General features: G+C 41.5%; 1 protein-coding gene across 2 annotated transcripts in view; it reads right to left on the bottom strand.

Annotated features, from left to right (window-relative positions):
• CCDC148 (coiled-coil domain containing 148) overlaps positions 1 to 25,444 on the bottom strand; it is a 185,407-nt gene that overhangs the window by 52,398 nt on the left and 107,565 nt on the right. The window contains exons 1-4 of one of the 2 annotated variants that reach the window (XM_066576000.1): positions 21,264 to 21,308; positions 16,597 to 16,760; positions 12,473 to 12,568; positions 12,218 to 12,396 (exon numbers count right to left, since the gene is read on the bottom strand). In XM_066576000.1, coding sequence (XP_066432097.1) covers positions 12,218 to 12,396; positions 12,473 to 12,568; positions 16,597 to 16,614 — 293 coding nt within the window. In that variant the 5' untranslated portion in view covers positions 16,615 to 16,760; positions 21,264 to 21,308. Of the gene's footprint in view, positions 1 to 12,217; positions 12,397 to 12,472; positions 12,569 to 16,596; positions 16,761 to 21,263; positions 21,309 to 25,444 lie in introns of those variants that run through there. The other variant, XM_066575998.1, reaches the window with a different exon arrangement.

Genomic DNA, 25,444 nt, shown 5'->3' with positions numbered 1-25,444 from the left:
GCGACGTGAAATTGCAAAGGAGTTTGATTCTGCACTAAAGCCCATTGTCTTCCAGAGCAGGTTCATACATCTGTTTCTGTCAGGAACACTCAGTCCTCCCACACTTGTACAGAGACTCGCACAGTAAAACTTCCAGGTCCTTCTCCTCACAAAGACATCTAATTACTCTGCCAAATCCAAGACTTTAAACAGGGGATTTCCGCAGGAAAGAATAAAGAAATGACTTGTGTCAAGAAAATCTAATTCCGAAAAGTATTCTATGATGCCTTAGGGCTCATTCGCACGGGCGTAAGCAACTGCAGCACATGTGCGTTTTTTTACATCCGTGTGCCATCCACATGTCATTGCTAGGAAACAGTGAAAACATAAAATAAAGAGAATTTCTTGCTTTTTTTTTTTTTTAAGTGGATAAGTATAAAAACGCAGCGCACATGCATGTAACATCCGCGTTCGCTGTATTTTATTTACACTCCCATACACTTTCATGGGCAATTCTGGTCCGTGAATACAGATCAAAGTAGGACGTGCTGCAATTTTATTGTTACGCCCAACATCAGTCTGCCTAAAGACAAAACACTTTAATGGGTGCGATCACGGCGGTTAATCATTTAGATGCCTCTGTCAATTCTGTCAAATGGTCCAATACTGAACTCCCGTTTTCACCCGAAAAGCTTGCCCTCGACAAGATGGTGAAGTACCGTTCGGGTGTCATAGCAGCCTGGGGCCTCAGGGCTGCCATGTATTTCTGCCTATTAAGCCCTGCCTGTGGCACATCTTAATACAATGCCTGCAGAAATATAATAAACTGCAACATACAAAAACGCTACATATGTAGACTTTATAATGATTTGCTATATTTGGCTGTAGAACTTTTCACACGTGGAATGTGACCTGTCAATGGGCAAAATGTTTGTGCGGAATTCCTACATGGAGAAAAAAAAAAAAAAATCACATTTCCATGTTGGAATCTCACATTCAGATTAGCACCAAAAAACTGCATCAGGAAGACGCGGGTTTTAGAGGTGGAATTATACACTTCATAAAATAAAAATGCTGACGCACTTTCATTCAGAACTCCACGTTGTGCTATTGTGAAGGCCCAGAGTTAGTGGGGCCCCTCCATCAGTGTGAATGTATTTGTCTTCTGCTTACTGTAGTGTCAGTGTCTTCTATGTATATGAATATGATGTGTATTGCCTAGCTGCAGCACTGAATGGGTTATTGTCTGGGTTATGTCTGAAAATGTATCTCTTGTATGTCATGTGACATTGTTGTATATATGTGATTGCAAGGTGTGTGCAAGAGGGTTTTTCTGTTTGATCTGTTTTGGGTTTGCAAGAGAGAAGAGCTAGAGAAAGTGCTGTTCTGCAAGCGAGCCACACAGACACCATCTGCTCTGTATGGTCAGGAATGGAAGATGCTGAGAGGTATCCAAAGCCTACCCTGGGCTTGCTTTACCCAGGAGATGCCAGTGTTACCCTTAAACGCTGAGAAAAAGAGAGAGAAAGAGAGAGAATGAGGAGCTGCCATGCAGTGTACCTACTCCAAAATGAGAGTGATGACCAGTAGAGAGCTGGAGAGAGACAGAAGTGCGTTGCCAGGATCAGGACCCACAGAAAAGAGGACTGTGGTTTCTCCTGCCTACCCGTGAGCCTCCCTGTCACACTACTTTGTTTTGTGCTGCTTTCCTGCTGGCATGTAATGCTGAACTGTACAAAGTTGTCCCAGTAAACGAGCTTCACCGACCATTCCCGGTTTGGCTCTGAAAGTTAAATTCGTGTGTGTGGACTCTTTATTGTTAACAACTGGATTCAACGCAGAAGAAAGAACGGTGGCATCACGAGTGACAAAAGGACTAAGGAGTACCATTGGTGTGTTAACCTATTTAATAGCCTGCCTTCGGCCCCGTGGACCTGTCCCTGGTTACCCTCCGGGTGGGATATAGTAGTGCCACAGTGACAAGGCCTAAACTCATCCCAGCCGTCTCCTAGGCTGGGGCCCGCTCCTCGGACTCTGCACTATTCTTACTGAAAATGTGTTAATAAATTGACAACAGGGTGTTACCATTTCCCTTGTGTCATACTGTGTAAGGACACCCGGCTTTGACAAGAGGAATGGTAATTCCCCATATTCACGCATGTCCAGGAGAAATAACAGTGAAATTGCACAATGCAGAGTTCTAAGGAGTGGAGCACCTGCCTTTTTATTTCATAGGTATCTGCTAAAATGGACAAGTCAGGAGACTTAATAGATCTTTTTTTAACGCTGAGGCTTTATGAAGACTACTATATTTGTAGCATCCCTTTTTTACCTTATCTGGAGTTGCATGCAGCTCAGCACACTCCTGTGGTACTTTCAGACGAGCCGATTTATCATTTGAGCGAGTTACGTCATCGTTAGCTCGTCCGCTCATACAGCCTGTTTAGACAGGCAGATACATCGTTGGCTTGTTCAAGCAAGAAACGTTCAGTCCTTCACATTCCCCACATAAGTAAATAAGAATGCCCGAAAGAGCGCAGTTTACCCCGAACGATAAGTGAACAAGCCAACGATGATTTTTATGTCAGCATAAAATGAACAACGAGCGAAAAGCAAACAATTATGTTCGTTGGTCAGTTGTTGGCTCGCGGTTAGATTGAACAATTATTGTTCACTTTTGCTTGTTTGAACGATTTTATGAACGACAATCATTCCATCTAAAAGCATCCTTATGCAGAGTTGCTACCATCAAATGAATTAACCCCCCACCCCCTTTAATGAAATCGATCTGCCCCTTACATCAGATAAGGATTAGTGAAGTGTTGTACTGTTCCATTAATTCTAGATACTTGTAGGATAACACCAGATACCGGCATGACAAGCAGGCAGAGACTTTCGTATCAAGAGAAGTCTGTCTGCAGCCCTTGTTAGTATTCATATGCAGGCAAAGGGATCCTGGCACAGAGCTTAGAATCTGGCACAAGTTGGTAGCCAAGTCATATGTACTGGCAGCTTTATTTCAGCTGCACAGCAATATGCAATTGTAATCAACGCAAATGTCTTCCAGTGTGACAATTCATGCCTTTTTTTGGCTAAATAGAAAATACAATTCATATATACAATGAATGCAAGAGGAAAAAGCAGCTTATTTTTGCCAAGGTTGGTTGGGCACTAGAGTCCATGAAACTCATGATTCCACTTCTAGTACAATATGCCTGAGGTAGGTACAGCTGGTATATTATGGCCACATTGTTCTCAGATCTAGTCATATTAGCTTGATGCGAGTCTCATTCTGGCTAATTCTGGCATACTCACCATTGATATCGTACAGGGCGCAAGTTACGCCCCCCCCCCCACCACCCCCCCACCGCACCCCCACAGATATCACCAAAATTCTCATTTGCACAAGGAAAGACTAGAAGCAATGAGATGAATATAGATATTAGACAGGGAGGGTGATCAATGAGTGGAACAGGTTACCACGGGAGGTTGTGAGAAATCTTCAAACAAAGGCTGGACAAATATCTGTCTGGGGTGTTTTAGTGATCTTGCACTGAGCAGGGGGTTGGACCCGATGACCATGGAGGTCCCTTCCAACTCTACCATTCTATGATTCTACACAGAAGAAAGGGGGCACTTTATACAGGCCCTTCCCTATGGGGGCACAATGGCTGTCTCGGTTATATGGTCACACAATATGCACTGTTACTGTACTGTGAATGGTATTACAAATAGGTCCATAACTCCATTAGGGTAGAGTTAAGGTAGTCTGAGAGACACTCCATGCTTCATCATTGGTTCAGGCTGCTGCTGTCCCTCCCCCTGAAGTTCTGCCGTCTCGAACTGGCTGCTGTGTATAAACACAAGTCTATCAGGAGCTCACCAGAAAGTCAGTGTATGGGGGAGCGGATTTCTATTATAGAAAAATATGATTATAAGGACATTGCCACACATATACTGAGGTAATGATTAGCCATCAATAGCTAATTGCTGGGGGCCTGCTGCTCAGGATCGCCAGCGATGAGCTGATCACCAAGACCGCTGTCAGTGCAGCAGGGCCAGACATTGTCAGAGGGGTCAGAAGCAGAAGTGTCATAGAGGGATTCACTCCAAGTGAAATTAATGGAAGCACTGCCTCCTATTACACTTCTGCATCCAACCCGGTCATATTTAGGGTAAATAGAGCATTCATTTTATACTCAGAGTTGTATAGACCCTAGACTCCTTACAGGGTTTACCCTATCAAAATCATTTATCACCGTGAGCCTGACCACTGGGGTCATGAGAATGGCATATCTCGAATCCCCTGATTTCTATTGGGTTGATGGAAATGGAAATGCAACGCTCAGGGGCGTAGCTATAGGAGATATAGAGGTATTAGTCACTAATAGGCCCTAAAGCCCAATGGGGTCTAAAGGCCCCTCAATCACATAGGAAGGTACAGGTATGATAAATGGCATATAGCAGGTAGGGGGTCCTGTTACAGATTTGTCATTAGGGCCCAAAAACATCTAGCTACACCTCTAGCAGCATTTAACTATCTCCACAAACAGTGAATGGAGTATTGGTCAGACTTGCACACCACCACTGCATTCACTCGGAGGACTTGCGGTGCGCCATTCTCATGATCCCTGAGGTGGGACCTACACCGATCATACATTTATCTCCTATCTTGCAGATAAATGAATTTGGTGAAATAACCCCTTTAAATAAAAATCTAACATATTCTTCTATAAAACGAGTTTGGGCACAACAGATCTGCAATGTAATGCCCTGTGTAAAGCTAGATTTGCACGCACATTGGGGATATTGTTTCTGGCTTTCTATATACTATAGATTGCCTTTTTGGCTTAACGGTGCTTTAATAAACTAATGAAATATTGCCTATTCTCTGACTTCCATTCAATGAGTATAAAATAGATAATAAAGCTTTTTCTTCCCTTAACCGATGCAGAACTGGTAATTGAATTTCTGATGTTAAATTATCATTTCCTATAATGCTCTGGTATTAGCTGTAATGCTCTAATTCATAGGAAGTGAAATGGAAACATGTTTTTTCTTTTCGTTTGGGATGCTCATGGATTACTCAAACACAATTGTCACTAATCCTTCTGCAGTTACCGTAGTGGGAAATTAAATATTATTTCAGCAAAGTAATAAATACAAGATATTGTAGCACATAGACAAAGAGCAAATAAAAACAATGTATTGCCATTCATACACATTGCTAATTCCTCTTTGCTTAAAGGGAATTAAACCATATACCAGAACTGTCCGGCTTTTCTCGCTGCGGTGGGTGGCAGGGTAGATAAGTTCCAGAAATCTCACTCAAAATATAAATATTGTATTTCCATGTGTCCAAGTGTTTTTATAGCGAGTGCTGTTTCCCATTCTAAGTGCGCACTACTAAGTAAAACAGTGTTCTAAAAATAATACTATTTTGTAGTCCACAATGCTTTTAGAAAAAAGTACAAAGAAGGCTTCCTTTACTGTTTTCTTTTTTTTAATGGTTATAAAAGAACCAAAAATTACATATAAAAATATGAGATTTTTTTTAAAAAATGCTACTGGAGTTTTTACAGCATTTTTGAGGGCATTAAAAAAGCCCAATGTGTTATAGTACCTGTGTTATTAATGTGTTTTTAAGTATTGTTACGTTCGTATAGGGCACAACTTTGCCCCCCACCCCCCACCCCCCACACACACACATCCCTTCCCCCATGGATATCACCAAAACAGCAGACCTAGATATATACAATATTTGTAATGGACAAATATAGACATGTATTATAACACTAAAATGCAAGTAACGGCAACAGAAAAATAGGGCTACATACCTAACCAACTTTGTTTTGGCATACCTTGCCTAAAAGCAGGACGCCCGCCCCGATAGGGGCAACCCCACGTCAGGATCTTAATCTGTCTCTAGGTGGAGGATAGCAAAGATGTGTAATGCTGATGGAAAGAATAATGTATACAACACAGTATAAGGTAAAAGTAAATAAGTCCCACACAGAACAAATAACCATAGGTGTTTAGCTGACAGGAGTCCACTGCCTCACCAAATACCTCAGGCAGGAAAATCACCAGCACCTATGTAGAGGCGGGTCCAGAATAAATATACTTGCATTATGGCCGATTGTCCTGCTAGGGGAAACATCTCCTTGTCAACCAATCAGTCTATATATCACAGGAGATATTGAAATGAGAAAGAGAAGAAGAGAACATCAAACATTGAGAAATTTCCAACAAAGACCTCCTAAGGGGATCAAGAGAAATCTCGTCAACATGGCTGACCAGATCCGGGACTAGCGGCCACAGGCGGATTTGCCACAGTGAAATTCTGTCTAAAATTTCCGCGGCAAATCCGCCCTGTGTGAACCCAGCCTAAGGGATTTCTGCCAGACAACACATAAGGGACCTTCTGCAGTGACGGGAAAGAAGCACTCATCAGTGTCCTGCACCGAATGATAGGGGGCATGCGCCTAAGCCGTGATCACATGGGTTGGAGATAATGTTGTGACGTCACCACAGCTCTTCATCCTGATCGCACCCAGCACGTCGCAGCAGTTATATCCCATTAAGAATCACGTGATTTAGAGATTAGAATCCTCTTTGAATAACATGATATTTAATGTGAAAATGTCACAACAAATGCATTACACTTTTTTACGAATGCAATTTTTATGCGGGCACAAAAACAAAATCGATGCCGATCTACAGAGAGAAAAATACCACAAACTGTCTGAAAAAACAGCACCCGTAGAGCACGCTGCACTTGGAAAAAAATACCAAAAGAGCCAAAAAATGCAAGACAAGTGAAGAAAAACACTGCAGGAAAAAAACCACTGTTTGAGAGTGCATTCACACGAACGTATATCGGCTCGGTTTTCACGCCGAGCCGATATACGTCGTCCTTGTGTGCAGGGGGGGAGGCTGGAAGAGCCCAGGAGCAGGAACTGAGCCCCCGCCCCCTCTCTGCCTCCTCTCCGCCCCTCTGCACTATTTGCAATGGGGAGAGGTGGGACGGGGGCGGTGCTAATTCACGGCACTTAGCCCCGCCCCGTCTCATCTCCTCTCATTGCAAATAGTGCAGAGGGGCGGAGAGGGGGTGGGGAGGAGGCAGAGAGGGGGCGGGAGCTCAGTTCCTGCTCCTGGGCTCTTCCAGCCTCCCCCCCCTGCACATGAGGACAACGCATATCAGCTCGGCGTGAAAACCGAGCCGATATACGTTCGTGTGAATGCACCCTAAAGAACATTTAATATTTGCTTATTGACTTCCAAATGCAATCTAAACTGGGGGTCCTGAGCCCCCTGTTGTCCCTTCCTTACTGCAGGAAGTAGCGGTAAAACATGCATCCTGATACGCTTGCCCATCTTTATAAGGCTAAGCGCAGCAGCTTTAAAAATGGTCATTGCACTATGCCACAACTTATGTTAATATGATCGTTAATGTGATAATTAGTAAAAGTGCAAATAGCTATATTTATCTAAAATGAAACTTTTGGTGCTGATAAATCCCTCTAAAGAGCTGGTCATTGGGGATCTCTCTTCATTTTTTTAAACTCCTCTTATTGAAAAATAAACAGCATCCCGAAACATTAACAATACAGAGTCATATATGAATATTGGAGAAACGAAAAACCTCATGTCGCTACAGTATATAGCAACTACAGTACCATCCAAAAAATAAAATTATATATATATATATATATATGGGACCTGACATAGTTGAAGCAAAGTCATCGGGGTACCCGCATGCAGAACACTTCGGACAGTCAGCAGAGAATGTAATTCAGATACCTTAACCTGTCTGCAGCATTTGCTGATTACCGAAAACCCCTTCGCAGAGTTGATATAGCCGAGGAAAGCAATCATGGAGGGAAAAAGGTGAGCGACGAATCGCACAATCGACCCCACACCTTCTGGAATTTGTCTGGGCACTTATGTGCCTTATAGACCAGGTTACTCAAAGGTATAGTTGTGTTAGTGAGTTTTATCCACATAGCCATGGAGGGGCCCCTCGGGTCCATCCACCACAGCGCAACTACCTTCCTAGCCAGGAACAGGACCTTTCGGAGAAAAACTCTGTCATGATGTTGACATTGTTCTTCATCAAGGATGCCGAAGAGACAGATTTCTGGGATAGCGGGAACTGGGATATTAAGAATCTCAGACAACAAACTTCTGAGCTCACCCTAGTACGACTGGAACGACGGACATTCCCAAATCATGTATCAGAAATAGGTAAAGGTACATGAGCATCAGATACAATGTGTAGATGGATTACTGCCCATCCTTTGTAGTCTCACAGGGGTGAGGTGGCACTGATGCACTATGTATAACTGAATCACTCTATTGTTTACTGAGGGGGAGACAAATAAAGGAAATTCTAGTAAATCTGAAAATGTGTCTTCAGTCAGCGTCGGGATCAGGGATCTCCATTTGGATAGGCAAGGAGGGATCACCAAAGTGGCCTTCAGGGTTATTAAATGGGAATATATTGTTAAAATAAGTGTCTGGGGCCCCTGAGACCCGTTAATTTCTATTAGGGGGTAGTGGCATATATTACTACTCGCAGGTGGAAATAGCATCCGTAGCGCATGCCGAATCTGGAGATACCTATAGAAGTGGGATCGGGGTATTTGATATTGATTTTGCAGTTACTCAAAGGATAACAATACATTACAGTTATAAAGATCATCCAGGCACATTATACCATATCGCCCCCACGCTGCGAGGCCAGCCAGTGGCAATAGCTCCCGCAGCTCAGGGTTCCTCCACAGTGGTATATCCGCAACTATGTTGGAAAATGTGCCAGCCAGCTTAGCCTGGTGCCAGACTTGTGTCGCCAGTCTGTGAATGGGTAACATCTTTCCTGTTACTGTAGCAGGGAATTCCAACATTGGCCATAGACTAGGAAAATTCAGAACATCTGCTAAATGGGCTTCAGAATTAGGCCTTAGTCAGACGGGCGTTTTTTCGCGCAACTTGCGCATGCGCATGCGTCCAGCGATTTTTTAAAACCATTGCTTTGCAATGGTATCGGACACATGAGCGCTTTTTATGCGCTCGTCCGATAAATTATAGAACAGAAATCGCAGATTGCACCTATCTGCGATCTGCGATTCCTGTTCTCTTCTCTATATGCGCTCAATGGGGCCGGTGGCAGCAGCGCCGACCTCATTGAGAACATATAGAAGACAAATCATTCTTCTCTGCCACAGCTGTAACAGCTGTGGCAGAGAAGAACGATGTTTGCCCATTGAATTCAATGGAGCCGGCAATACAGCAGGTTCCACTGAAAGCAATGGGCTGCCGGCGTGCGCGGGATGAATTGTCGGGAAGGGCTTAAATATATAAGCCCTTACCTGCAATTCATCCACAAAATGTGTTAAAATAAAAAATATATATACTTACCTTGTCCCGGCAGACGGAGTTCAGAGCGGCCGGCCTGCAGTGGGTGTGAAGGGGGTGTGAGTCAGACTTGCCCCCGATTGGCTCAGCGCTGAGCCAATCAGAGGCAAGGCTGACTCACACCCCCTTCACACCCACTGAGCCAATCAGGGGCAAGTCTGACTCACACCCCCTTCACACCCACTGCAGGCCGGCCGCTCTGAACTCTGTCTGCCGGGACAAGGTGAGTATATAGATTTTTTTTATTTTTACACTTTTCTGGATGAATTGCAGGGAAGGGCTTATATATTTAAGCCCTTCCCGACAATTCATCCTGCGCTCGCCCGCAGCGCATTGCTTTCAATAGAGCCGGCTGTATTGCCGGCTCCATAGAATTCAATGCGCTGGACAGCTCCAGCCCGTTTCTAATGAAACGCGGCTAGGAGCAGATTTTTCGGGCGATTTTTTTGGCCCCGGTCACGCGATTTGCGGATGCGCATCCGTCTTGCGATCCGCAAATCGCACGAAAAAACGCCCGTGTGACTAAGGCCTTAGGCAACAGGCTGTCTCCCAACAGCATTTCAAATGGGTCAATTGGCTAGCTATATAATACAGAAACATATCTGGAAGTGCCGACCCAGCAGCTTTTTGGGGCCTCTGGAGAGTTTAGATTTTGAGTTTCGGGCGGGAGCTCCCCCATATAAGGGAGGACATGAGAGAGTTCATGGTCCGGAAAAATCTTTCCAGGTCGGGCGCTGAAATATGTTGTAGGATGTAAAGGCATTTGGGTAGGACTATCATCTTAATTAAATTGATGCGGGTCGCCACTAATAATGGCAGGGCTCCCCAGACTCTAAAATTGGACTTCTCTCTTCCTTTTAATTTGTTGTCTACTGCCTGTTGTAATGTGATAACCGTCTCCAATAACAGAGACAGAGAACAGGAAGTGGAGGAAAATGATAACTCATGCTGCCCATAGAGGTCTATGGAGAGAAGAGGTGGGAGAAGGGTGATAGAAACTTTATTTCCTGGTCTTTTTGCTGCCTTTAGGTCATTCCAATGCTTATCAGTTGTCTCCCTACAATGATATTTTATAAAGCTTACTGTATCTATCATTATGATATAAATCATATACCCTCCCTCGGCTGCTGTAGATGTATAGCAGATGTAGTGCAGCCAAAAATGTGTAATCTGTGTATTTGGGGTCTTTTTTCATTCATCTATCGCCTTATGTAAATTGCTTATTTTCTCCCTATTGATTAGTTAAGCAGCATTTATGTTACATAAATCATGTGATAAGAGGAGACAGCAGGGCTATTTTATACTTCATTGGAATGACTCCCAACATGTAATACAAAATCTGTCTTTTTATGTAATTACAGAATGCAAGATAAATTCTTTTGTGAGCAGTAACTGTGCTGTTGGGATTACAGCTCCAGTGCTGGGATAGCAGTTCTAGACTGTGTTCAATCTACAGTAGTTTAATCAGTTTTTGGCACGGCAAAGAAAATAGCTGAACCGTAAAGTGTGAATACACCCTTATGTTCCTGAGTAATACAGCTGTTACTGTTCTATGCAATAACATACCTGTGCAATAAACAGAATGAGAACGCACATTGCCATCTGTGCAAATACTTCTGGTGGCGCCTATAGTTCTGTATCAGACGAAAAGTCACAAATCACTTAAAGAGACCCTCTCACCTAATTTTAGCCCTATAAGCTAAGCTTATGGGCTAAAAGTAGCTGACCCATGGAGTCCGGGGATGTAAGTATTATACTTACCTCCCCTGTCATTTTCCCTGATGTGAGCGCTAGGAGCTGCCACTGCAATGCATTGGGGAGCCATGCTAAGCAGTCCGCCCATTCTAATATTAAAATGGGACGACTACTTAAAGGGGTATTGTCATTTAAGAAAAAAAAATCAATACTTACCTATTTCTCACCAGGCAGTCTTTTTACTACATCTACTCCTCACTATTCTTCTCCAGTCCCCTGGGTCACCTCACCTCTAGCCGTCCGGATCCTCTTCTTTTTATTGTTATGGAGCATCTATTCTCGACATTCTTCTTCCTGTAGGTCAGTATAGGCTACGTCACTGGTTATAAAATGTTCTCTGCCTAGGAAGGAATGCCGATCTATTGCCGAGGCTGTGCATGTGCACTGTCTCGCCACAAGAGTTCATATACTATTACAGAGTGACAGCACGCATGGGCAGTCTCGACAATAGCTCGAGACTCCATGCTAGGCTTTGAACACTATGTCACTAGTGACATAACCTACACTGACCTGCAGGAAGGAGACTGCAGAGAATAGGTGCTTCGTCACCGGAAGAAGAAGAATCAGCCGTCTGGAGGTGAGGTGACCCGTGGGAACTGCAGGACCCAGGAGAAGATTGGTGGGAAGAAGACTGATGGGGCAGGAATAGGTAAGTATAGAATGTTTGTTTTTTAATGACAGAGCCCCTTTAATGCTTTGAGCGGCAGCTTCCAGTGCTCACACTGGGAAACCAAAGGGGAAGTTAAGTATAACACGTTCCTGGATTACACGTGTCACCAACTTTCAGCCCATAAACTTAGTTTATAGGGCTAAAAAGTAGGTAACAGATTCCCTTAAAAGGCGTTGTTCCACTTCTGGCTGTTGTGCTGCAAGAAGCAGACAGCTTTGTGCTTTGCACAGTGGCCCAGGTTGGTTCTGCAAGCCGAATCCCATTGAAGTGAATGGATCTCAGCTTGCAGAACCAACCCGTACCACTGCACAATGTACAGAGCTGTCTGCTTCCTGCAGCAATATAGCTAGAAGTAGAACAATCCATCTATCATATCAATGTAAAAACTGTATATACCTGTCCATGTCTTTGCATTGACTATCAAGTTCCTCCATCTTGGACCGGTACAAGTGAACAAGTTGCTGGTATTCAGTTAAGATTGAAGTTTTCAGCTCAGGATATGGACAATATAGCTCCTGGAGAACTGTAGGCACTTCACCGCACTGAAATGTTATTTCCTCTGAATTAACACATTCCTGAAAGAAAACGGTTTTGCAGCTGAAGTAACTCGTATTTTCTCACTGTTGTAGACAACAATGACCGGCTACTTACCTGAAGGTCACCTTCCAAAAGTTCATTCTCTAAAGCTCGCTGCTCTTGAATAAGTTTCTCAATTAATGCTTTTTGTTGACTCTTAACCGATTCCACCTATGAACATAATATAATTCAGAGGAGAAACCATTGACATTTTCATGAGCGCAGTGAGGGGGAATTATAGAACAGTGAAAGAAAACTAACCAATAGTCAGACTCAGTGATCATCAGTGGTCAATAGCAACTGCCATCATACTGCTCTTTTTATGTGGAGTGCCATCTTTAATTACTTCTCAACTGACAGCACATTGGTGGGAATAAGAGTTGTTTGCCAAAATTTTATCATGAAAATAAAGTTGCAAATTTTTTCATAAGCCACAACTCGCACCAAAATTTGTAACTTTTTTGCCCTTTTTTTCACCACCCTTACCACTTTTATAAAAAACAGGTGGGACCTAGCAAAGCAGGCAGGGTTTACCGGGTGCCCGACAAAATCACTATAACTTATAGCTGTTCTAGATTTGATGTTCTGGCGCACTGAAAGGTCATGACCACCATTCATTGACTAAAGGCATTTTTTTACCATTAAAGGGGTTGTCCAGCTTTACACTATTGATGGTCTATCCACTGCCCAGGACTCCTACTGATCAGCTATTTGCCAAGTGGCTGTGTTTGTGCATGGAGTTGCTGTGTGCAGGAAACGGACAGCTCTGTTCCCACTACAGTGGCCTGGGTTGGTATTACAGACATTGTAGCAAAAGGGATCTTTGCCTGTACTACCAAATCTGTCCACTACAACGGAAATAGAGCTATCTGTTTCCTGCAGAAATTAGCTCTATGCACATGTGCACTAGCCTGGCAAACAGCTGATCAACGGGAATCCCGGGTAGCAGACCCATACCAATTTATTATTGGACAGGCCATCAATAGCTTAAAGCGACCCTCTCGACCTGGACGAACAAAGATAGCCACACTACTTCTCTGTCTACCTGATGCGCAGTGTGCATTAGGATGCAGTAGCTTAAGTCCCTACATGCTACTCTGACTGGAAAGCACTGAGCTCATTGGTTGTCTAAGACACTACACGCTGCTATGACTGGTCAGCGCTGCTCATAGGGCAGCACTGGTTAATCAAAGCAAGTGTAGTGTCTTAGACTAATGATGCATACTAATACACAGTGGGCACTAGGTAGTCATAGAAGAGGTGCGGCCATCTTTGTTTGTCCAGGACAAAAGGTCAATTAAAAGTTGGACAAAGCCCTTTAATAGTAAAAATATATATGGCTACTTTTAGTCTGTGAACAAGGATCACAGTAGCCATGTGGTTTTGACAGCTGTGGGTCCCAGGGGTGGAACCCCTCCACCTATCATTCTTTATGCCATAAGGGGTCTAAATAAGAATACCCCTTTAAGGTTTGGCAGTTAGTTGCTCAATTTCAGATTTGAAGTTATGCCATTTAATGGAAGCTGGTGAGACAACACAGAACGTTGTATTGTTAGGCTCCCCAGAGATCGAGCAGGATTTTTAAAGTTAATAAAGTAGCTCATACTAAGAAAATGCAGGGATTTCACTGCTAATCCTTAATTTAGAATAAACTTTATAAATTGCAAAAAGTCTTCTATCCTCGCAGTAACCACCTGCTTATTTCTGCTTAAAGATGGAATTTTCTTTTAAACAACATCTGCCATTATTTTAGAAGTTCTATTCTCTTGGGAGCGCTCAATTAAATAAAGTCCTTTAAAGTGTCAGTTATGTGAAGAAACCAACTCACATAACTACACAATAAAATATTTTGTACTATGTAAGAAAATGTATCTGAACATACAACAAACTACACTATAAGGACAGAAACTCTTTATGTAGGACCTGTAGCATAATCTAATATGCATAATGGGCTGCATACCATTACAGCCATGTCCCCACTGATTTACCCCCCATTTTTGCTTTTGTTTTAGGACTTCCCCCCTTTCCCTATCATTTGATTGGCGTTGGGCGGTGGGGATCACCCACTTGACAATGGAATAGTATCTGGTTTCAAAAGTAATGGGAGTCACTGAGGGTGAATGGCTGGCTAATATCAAAAATACAAAACAGTGGAGGAATCAGTGGAGACACAACTACAAAAGGTATGCAGCCTATTTATCTTGTCAGATGACGCAAGAGTATGTCCAACGTCACCAGAATTGCAGGTTCCCAATTGGTAGCTCTTTGAGTGTAAGTCAGAATGTTGGAGGTATATTGCCATAAACTTGAAGTCCAATGAATTTCTTTAAATGTTCCTTCTTGCATCTGGTTAAGAAGAAAATGTTGCTATGCAATTGTGCCAATTTCTTTTCTTTTTAACCAGATGCAAGAAGGAACATTTAAAGAAATCTATAGCACAGATAACACTGCTGGCCTGGTGACCCCCCCTACACTAATTCAGGGACCATGAAACATTCACTGCCTTATCAGTGACTTTTTAAAGATGTTTGTATGTCTGTCAGCAGGAATAATACTGTGACAGGCGCTCCAGCCGATAGCGTCTAACTCATGTGTCCGCGATACAGAGGCTGGTGATGTCACACAGCAGCTACAGAAGACGCTAAAGCCCCAAACCAACACGTTTCAAAACAAAAGTGTTTCTTCCTTAGCGGTAGGCAACTGGTGGCTCCAAAGTAGTTAGATATAAAGCAATAGGTGACTCACAAGAAAGACCCCTTCCAATTGGTGCAATTAACCCTTGCACCTTAATGAATCCCAACCATAGCAATCTTATGTACCAAAAAAGAATAAATAAAAGAGAAAGGGTGGCAAAGAAATGAATACACATCCAAATTTATAAATCTCTAGCACATTAAGAAACTACACATAATTCAAAAAATATAAAAGAATATATAGAAAAAAAAACAATAAAAATACCTTTTACTCTGGTTTTAAAAGTATGCTTAATCCGCCCTACATATAATTTATTGCAAGGGCACTTTATTATAGAATCATTCCCTTGGTGGCGCAGTGTATGGAGTCCCTATTTCTGCTATTTAGAAAGTATATCCTAGCATGAGGGCTGGTAATTTTATTATGAAAATGTCACAGGTGGAATCCAAATGTTAATGGCTAGGTAAAGGCCATTATTCAGTTGCAGAACCAGGGTAATTGATGTCTTGGAGCAGATACCTTTATTATCATTTTATTTCTGGGAAAAATAGAAAAATTGCAGCTCTTAGAATGCAGGGATGAAAAATATGAACAAAAAAAATACAAAATGTGTCTTTTCTTTAAGAGTTAAATGCTTTGAATTGGCCAAGAACCTTTTGTTTGCAGAAGAAGAGTTCAAGAGAGAGAGGCATCATTATTTGACTGCATCTTTTTGTATTGAAGCTTAAAACTATTATAAGCTTGGTCCTTGTTGTTCTGAACCTATTACCTCAGTAGTGTTAATCCTTTGGAGAGTAGTGTGTATGTATGGGACTTCTTGCACATTTACAAGTAGGGGTGGCAGAGTGTATCATCTGGGAGTGTATGAACTGTGCTGGCGTGTGAATTATTCTCAATTTGCCACTTGAGTAAAAGATTGAATGAGTGCAAGTAGATTACCCCCTTGCAGTCACACTTACGTCACATGCTGACAAAGTGCATACATGATAGTATGCTTTATTTGCTTCACATTTCATGGTTTTTTTAACTTGGGTTATTCAGTAGGCAAAAGGCCATCCGAATGTTAAATGTGATTGGATAAGCTGAAGGGGAAAAAGCTGAAAAGTAACAAGATGGCTAGAGATAATCACATAAATCAAAAACTAGTCATTGAGGAGCTTGAGGACCCAAGGTCAGGATATTCTGGACAAATGCTATTCATATGGCTAACATGATTTATAGTCATGATGACAAACATATAAAAATATGCATAAAAGACATACAAATGGTAATAGAGTGAAGCATACAAGATTTAAACCATAGCCCTCCCTTATGAACACTAGACATCTGGCTCATCATGGCTGAGTAGACTATAATACATCCATCAAGGAGACCATATAATAGTTATTTTTATATATTGGCTTGGCATTCCTGTATCAATTCAATTTGCTCTGCTCAATAACTTTGCGAGGCAATAAGAGAAAATGGCATAAGTACATTTGATGAAATAGAGGTAAAACACTAACCTGCTTCATAATATTCATTGGATCAAAGTCATTTTCCGTTTGGGACTTGAGGGAAGAGTGATGCTGTAGTTGACAAATCCTGTGTTTTAAATCGTCCCTCAGCTGCCAGATGGGATGTATTGTGCATGCTTTATACTCATCTCGCTCCTCCGATAATTGCTGTTCTGCTTCCAAACAGAAAGTTTTATCACTTAATGGCAAGTGAAAAATTAAGCCCTTGACTGCCAGCGGGAACACCAGTGCAGGGAAGAGCGTAGCTTAGAGGCTCCTCTGGGATGGCCGAGGTTAAGTAAGTTAGCTTCCTCAATCCGTTTTATCTGTCTATACTGCTTCCCTCATTTTTTAGTGTATGTTCTGGATTCTTATCAGATCATTCAATACGTATGGAATCACTTCCACATTGGAACAAAAATCAAACATTTATTTATAACTGTTAACCGCTTTGTGACCGCCCGCTATAAATTTAAATCGCCACTTGCTTGGCTCTGTGCAGCAGCGACGTAAATTTGTTCTGCACTCACCAGGCAATCACGTCCCCCTGAGTGGGAGAAACACCTGAAACAGGCAGTTACTAACAGCCTCTGGTTCAGGTGCCATCAACGGCACTTGATTCGTTCAGGTTCTGATGATGTCATCGAAGTGACAGCCATTCAGAGTGCTGGCTTGGAAAGTCTGTTGTAGTAACAAACTTTCCCCGAATTTTAATGCTGTAACAGCCTCGCTCTCCTGTCCGTATGAAATCAGAGGAGAGAGATGCTGAAAGCATTGTGAAACACCCCACATTAACCTCAAATTAACTTCCTCTATTACAATTACCTATACTTTTTAGTCAGTACAGTACAATATAAGTGATTGTAAAGTGTAGCGTTTGTTTTTAATCATTTACCTAGAAATTTAATTTAAATTTATAAGGGTAGAATCGTATGTTGTGAATATAGACTTATATTAATTTATTACATCAATTAGTTAATACATAAATTAATTTAATCATCAATACTATTTATATAAATTCAAAATTATAAAATAAATTAAAATTGAAAACAATTTATTTCAACATTGTAAAAATGAATATTACAGTGTAAGTCTGCTAAATTGCTCAGAAACATTCACAATTTTTCAAATGTGCTTGCAAACTAAAAAAAAAAATTACAATATCTACGTACATATTTCACATACTGCAGCTGAAAATGTGAAAATACAACGGTTTCAAAAATGTTGCGCAATTTTAGTGTTTTTAATAAATATATGCAAATCGGTCTACTTTTACCTAAATAAAGTACAATATGTGGTGAAAAAGGAATATCAGAATTACTTGGATGTGAAAAACTTTTACACGGAATGAATTAAATTTTAAAAATCTTTTGAAGAAGCGAAAGTGAATGATAATCGTTCAGTCTAAACGCCGCCAACGACTGAACAGCAAACGATAAACCGCTCACTTTTTTATTTGTCGTTCATCTTATGCACGACTAAAAATCGTTGTTGGCTTGTTCACTTATTTTCCAGTTTTAAGAGCCATCGTTCAGTCATTCTCATTCACTTATAAAGTGAATGAGTATAAAATAAACTGTTTAAAATTTGGCAGCAGAGGGGTACAACACCTCATACACCCGGAACTCCCGAGATATAGAAACTTCAAAGAATTGTGCGAGGAATACAATCTACCCGCATCCCACTTCCTCCCGTACGCACAAGTAAGAAACTTCCTACGAAATAGACTAACTGATATCTCAAAAGAGGCAGTCTCTAACCCTATAGATATCCTAGTAAATAACAACTCTTATAAAAGCTCAATTTCAACATTATATTCTAGGTTTAGGGAGGCGTGGGTGAAGGAAAATGGGTCGAACGTGTTTAAAAAGTGGATACGCGATCTACAGGACCAGGAAATATCTGAAGGAATAATCAAAAGTTGGAACTCGGTAAGAAGGGCGATGGCCAACGAAAGATGGAGAGAAACATGTTTCAAAATAATACATGGTGCGATCTACGGGTTCAATAAACCCCAAAACCCTAATGGCCCAGCAAGGCTACAAGCATGCCCCCGATGTGCATCGCCCAATTTAGACTTCTTACACGGCATCTGGCACTGCCCAAAGATTAACACTTATTGGGTAGAGATCCAAAAAATGGTGCAAGACATGGGAGGACAATCCCTGCAGCTAACAGCACAAACGTTTATACTCCACATACTGCCAGACCAGAAAAAAAAGCTACAATGACCCACACCATACTTCTAATTAGTAAAAGATGTCTTCTCAACAGCTGGTTGCAGTCTAAACCCCCGAGGATAGAAGAGGTCACACAACAACTAAAATACCTCCTAAAAATGGAGAGAATTGAAATAGAACGGAAGGTGGAATCCCAGGCACCAACGTTTTTCAAAAAATGGAGAGAATTCATAGAGAGATTCCTTGACCATAACGAAATTAAAGAATGCATGCTGCAGTTTACTAACACAACATGGTATTACAACCAGAAAGACATGAATAAGTTGGGTAGATTGAGAGTGACATAAGAGGAGACGACAGCAGGAGACCTAGTCTGTGGATCAGTATACGGACAGTTGACATCAATTTATGTTTTAATTTTTGTTTTGTTTTGATTGGTTAATAAAGATTTTAATATTTGGGAAAATGGGTACAACTCTACGGGGGCTAGAGATAAAAGATGACATATCTGTGAAGAACATAGAAAAGACCACGCATAAAAAAGTTACACAATGTAAATTTTATTGCAGAAGAAATTCATAGAATGCGATACATATGTAAACCTATTGGAATCATATACCCATGTATGTAATCCAGGAAAATGTTAATAAAAAAGGAGTTTAAAAAAAAAAGTGAATGAGTATGACTAAATGATTTCTCGTTTGAAAGAGCCAACGATGTATCTGCCTATACAAATAGGCCGCTTGTTCAACAGAGTAATTGGCTTGTCTAAAAGGAGCCTTATTCTCTGTTAAAGTGGCACCTATCAGATTTCCAAAACTTGACTTGCTAATCAGGGCACAAAAAGGCTTGGTCTTGAAAGGGTTAAGGAATGGAAACTTTTTGGGTGCAGAGGAGAAGCTCTGCTTTCAATAAGTAGTTAAAAGGATCTCTTTTTTTCCTCCAGAAACAGTGCCACCATTGTCTATGGCAGTGTTTCCCAACTCCAGTCCTCAAGGCACCCTAACAGGTCATGTTTTCAGGATATCCTATGTTAAGAACATCTATAGTAATGTCTGAGGCACTGACAATAATTACATCAACTGTGTAATACTGATAAAATCCAGAAAACGTGACCGGTTGTGGTGCCTTGAGGACTGGGGTTGGGAAGAACTGGTCTCTGGGCTGTGTCTGGTATTGCAGCTAGGCTCCATTCATCGAATAGGACCTAGCTGCAATATTAGTCACAGCCTATGGACAAAAGTGGTGCTATTTTTGTAGCACAAATAGAACTTTTGTTTCCATGATCTCATAACCCCCATGCCAGTAATAGAAGTTCTGAATATATTAAAGTGACCCTCCGGTTTTGGGGCAAATTTCTGTCCCACGACCAGAGACAGGAGGAGGGTACATATAACCTGCAGTTATTCTTTCTGCCATTCCTCCGACTCACCAATTCCAGGTTCTCTTTTCAGCCATCCAAGATGGCTGATGCAATCTTCAGACTACATAATTCCCAGAGTGCATTGCTAGTGTTAGACTAACAATGCACTAGTCAATGAGAGACAAGTGCACAGTGTTAATTGGCTAGCTAGAAATGTACTGTGGCCACCTTATATGGCCAAAAGCAAGGCCCAGAACTGGGAAACAGGAAGTGTGACAAGAACAACCACAGCTATTGTACCACCCTGCAGTCCTGGGACAGAATTTTGTTCCAAAACCGGAGAGTCGCCTTAAATCACAAAAAGCTGAAAAATCGGCTGAATGGGTTTGTATAGGATTGTAAGTAAAATCTTCTCCCAAGATTAGATAAATGTCCCTCTTCCTTGAGAATACTAGCTCCGTGTTTGTTTAAATCCAACTGCCAGATCCTTCTTTCCTGCACCAGGTCCATGGAATACAGGCAGTGCTATCTGCTTCCAACACTGTCCACACTGACAGCTGTCCTGGTGATCTACTGATCAACAGGGATCCTAAGCAGCAGATCCTCACTGAGCAACTATTAATATCTATCGTGATGATAGGTTGTGATTAATAAAAGTCCATAAAAGCTCCAGATAATCCCTTCAGGTTTCCATTTACTAAAAGACCTATTCTGTGAGCTCTATCTAGTGGTGGTTGAAGACCCCCACCAATTCAATCGTTATCCTGTATCCATTACATAGGGGATGACTTTCTTGGTACCACATCTTTAACCACCTAACCACCTTTTGATAAATGGTGCTTGGGCTTGAGGAAAAGGAAAAAACTGTTTTGGCCGACCCCTGTTTGGGTGGGCAAAGGGCTCTATTTCTGCTTAGAATTGGTCTAGAGATGCATTCTGATTCTTGTCTTTCAAATAAGACCAAAACTGCAGTGGTAACCTTCTACTACGTGGAGGTAGAGCCGGTTAAAGTTGGAGTTGCATGTACTAAACTTCAATCAGCTAAAGGCAGCGCTCCAGGGATAGGGTGAGGAAAAAAACAGATGACATTTTACGTATTGAGTGCGATGGTGAGAAAGTGAAATAGAACTCACCCTGGTGTGTCCGGACCTCCTTGAAAGTCGGTCCGGCATGCCTCAATCCTGGTAGGCAGTAACAATTAACAAGATTCATCAACCCTGGCTCACCAGACATCCGGTCACAAGGAGAGCGTCAATGGGGATTCCGAATGTTTATCGGATAACATGCAGAAAAGTGAACAATGGTCAGACCATAAAAAAAACAAAACAGTGCTCCAGGGGATAAACCAATCAGAAAGAATACGAGTGAAGTACTAACTTCAAAGGAGTGTCTCAGAAGAGAGCACCCCTAAATCCATGAAGACAGTCATATTCTCTTATAAGCTGGAATTCCTAGGAAGGAATCCAGCAGGGAATCCAATAGGGCAATAAGTGGAGGTGAATTCTATATATTATTTAATTATTTATAGTATAGGAGGACATAGACAGCTACGTCCATAAACCATAGAGTACGGCCATAAAATAATACACATAGAATAAATAGGAAATGTGTTTCGGCCCCTAAAAGAGCCTTTTTTAAACATATAGTTATGTTTATGTAATTTATACCAGAAAATGGATACTATAAAAATAAATTCCAAAAAACAATGACAAAATTGCTATTTTTTTGCATCCCTCCAAAAAATGTCTATGATACGTACCCCAAAATATGTGATATGTACCCCCAAATGGTTCTTAAAAAATTACAACTCACCCTCTAAAACACAAGGTCTTGTACAGCTACACTGCATTAAAAATAAACAATTCTAACCAATAGAACACAGAGGGTGAACAAAATGAATTACCTCTTATGATTAAAATTAGTTATATCATAAAGGTATTAACCCTTTCCAATCCACTGTCTGATGACTAAAGACATTCTGATTGAAGGCTGTACAGCTTTCGATGTCGGAAGACATCCGGCAGGGTATTCTTACTGTATATTACTGGCCGCTCTGTTGTCGGGGGCCTCTCCAGCATGTCCCATACCGCAGGACTGACTCTAGCCAGCAGAAGGCGCCATTGTATAATGGCAGAAAGAGAAAACCCCCTAGGCAACCCTGAATCCAAAATTGGATGGCAAAGGCTTAAAGCATATTTAGAGTGAAGGAGTTATGCGCCAATTGCATTTACTTGAGACATGAATAAAAAAATCTACAATAAATCTAATATTAAAAAAAAGAGATTTTCAGAAGGGTTTTTCAAATTTTAATGTGACTGGTAGGGGGTTCGTGTGATTTAATTTTTAGGTGAGCCGACAAATTTTGCCTGCTACATCGACAGCATAAAAGTTAGATAAAGTGAGAGTCTATAATAGTATAAAATAATATTGCTACGGAGCATTTACCTTGCAGTAATGTAAACCTACGAAGCAGCTTTTCATGCTTTGAAAACTTGAAATGCACATGACCTTTCTCCTTTGATCTGAGTCGAACACGTATAATACATGGAACGGAAATTTAAAGCTACTCAGTCAAAGAATACATTTATAGAAATTGCTTGATCCGAGTTCTTCATTCCTCCGTGCTGTCACCTGCGGTGTGTTAACAAGGTGTTTCCTTCTTCCCCCTAGTCCATGTTTTATTAATGCGGCTGCTCCGTGCTCCTGTGTATTACTGTCAATTTGTTCTGCAGCTATCATTCCAAAGTCTCCCACGTCTGCTCCTCGGATGTTTCCCTCATTCTATTCGCTGTTTGTCGGATATTATTTGCTGCTGATTTTCTCATTTGCATGGTTAGCACCAGCTCATGTACATGTCTATTCTATTCTGTTGTTGGGAAGTCGATTCTGTATGATATGAAACGGCAGATCAGATGTGGACTGAATTCTTGATTATAGATCTAAGATTCTTTGTACAAGAGCTTCACTTTGGAGAGTTAACCTGCAAAATCGGGCAAGCACCAAAAAATACACATGGGGGGGAGGGGAATTTTGAAGGTAAACCCGCGAAAAAAGTATGCAAAAAGGTTCATTGAGACAACAAATGGACTGGGGTAGGCTGGACAGATGGGAGCAAAGTGAATGATTTTAGAGAATAGAGGGGACACCCATCTGGTACTGAAAAAAGTCCAAGGGCATATTCACATGGGTGATTTTAATGTCTGAACTCAGAGTTTGAAATTGACAGGACTTGGACCCATTAAAGTCAATGGGGCATATTTTCGGACACTATCTAAAAGTTAGCTAGTGCAAACTAAGCCACATGGTCATAAGATGCGACAGGTGGATGGTAAATTGGTGGAATTTTTAGATTAAGTTTACACCACATATTAGTTGGCTTAGTTTATGCCAAATATTGCACCAAAGCTTTTCCAAAATTTCAGCAATTTGGTGCAATTTAGGATACGCCCCATTTGATAAAGCCATGCTCCCTATTTTGGACGATTTGGAAAAAGTATGTGAAAACGTCTAAAAACACATAGTAAATGTGACGCAAAGCACGTAAGACAGGTTTCTCTATAAAAAGTGTCTTCCAGCACCACAAATTTCCTGCTTTAAAATCCCTTCACTTTATTTGCAACAGGCTTAAAACATGACGGTTGCCAAAGTCTTGGATTCACTTGCCTTACCAAAGGGTTTCCAGTGTATAAACGCTCTTAGTCTTGGCAAAGTACAAGACAGTGCTAAAACACGTAAAAACCCCGCGTCAACCCAATCTCCGCCCCAGTCCAGTCACATGACTGCAACTCATAACATATCCTTATAAACATCATCAAATATAAACAAAACCCATCTCACATTTATTAGTATAAGTACAAATGGTCAGTTTTCAGATTTAACCCTTTCCAGTCGACTGTCTAACGTCTAAAGACATTCTGATTGAAGGCTGTACAGCTGCAATATCAGAAGACGTCTGTCAGGGTATTCTTACTGCATATTACTGTCGGTTCTGTTGTCGGGGGCCTCTCCAGCATGTCCCATACTGCAGTACTGGCTCTAGCCAGCAGATGGCTCTATTGCATAATGGCAGAAAGAAAACCCCCTAGGAAACACTGAATCCCAAACTGGATTGCAAAGGGTTAAACGTGAAGGATGTCTGGATCACAACTGAAATATCCAAAATGCTTCTCGTCGTTGGAGATGTCTGAGCTAATCCTCTGCTCTACTGGGTTTCACCACTCTCCATCATACTTACCTGCTACCAATAGGCATGCTGCTAATTATCAGGGCAGTTAGAATTATCTACTAAGCTTTAGTCTATTCAGCCACATGTCAGGGCATGCAGATTGACTTACTAAGCTTTAGTGTGTCCTGCCAGCTAATAAAACAGATAGCATTATCTTCTCTACCCAGCTTTAAGGCCCCTTTACACGCAACGCTTATTGCTCAAAATTCGTCCAAACGGCTGAAAGTGAGTGATAATCGTTATATGTAAACGTGGGCATCGTGCACTTTTCGTTTGAACAATGGATTTTAGTTCACTTAAAATGCATTGTTAAGTCGCTGAAAGACTAAGCAAATACATTCCATTTGAATATATTACGCTCATCTTTCAATAGACTGCAGGATAATCTCGCTGTGGCATGTTTACACTAACTGCCAGGAGAACAATGGAATGTGTCAGCTGGGTGTGTGTTTAAACACATGCTGGGCTCTGCAACCAACTTGTGGAAGTCCCTTTACATGCAAATTAACATGATAAAAGTGTTAATGACCAGTAATACCTTATGCAAATAGATCCTAAATCTTTTAATCTTTCAGTGATTTGAAAGATTATCTTTGCGTGTAAAGGGGCCTTTAGACTCCTGATGAAAGTATTTATCCACATCCTAGAAACGAATTGAGTCTTATTTAATGCGCTGGAATCCATTTGTGGATGTTACGCACAGTCACACATCTATTTTGGCTGGCACTTACTTTGTTTTTCCACTGAGGATTTAGATCAAGTCCGTGGATACATGGTGGTATTCTGAAAATTTTATAACACGTCGGAACCAATTTGCGGGTGTTACGCACAGTCTGTATCCATCTTTGGCTGGCACTCACTTTGGTTTTCCACTGATGATTCAGAGAAAATCCATAGACACAAGGTATTCTATAGGTGGGCTATGCTAAGTCAGTACTAAATCCAGCTAGTAATCACCCAACATAGGTAGAGTCTTTGACATAATGTTGGAACCCATCTGTGTGTGTCATGCCTACTTAGTATCCATTGGGCTGGCACTCCCTTTGGGTCTCTACGAAGGATAAGAGAGATGGGTCATGCTATGTCATT

This window comes from Eleutherodactylus coqui, chromosome 8 (assembly GCF_035609145.1).
Source record: "Eleutherodactylus coqui strain aEleCoq1 chromosome 8, aEleCoq1.hap1, whole genome shotgun sequence".
In the NCBI taxonomy this organism is placed as follows: Eukaryota; Metazoa; Chordata; class Amphibia; order Anura; family Eleutherodactylidae; genus Eleutherodactylus; species Eleutherodactylus coqui.
This window is presented reverse-complemented; position numbering and strand designations above follow the sequence as displayed.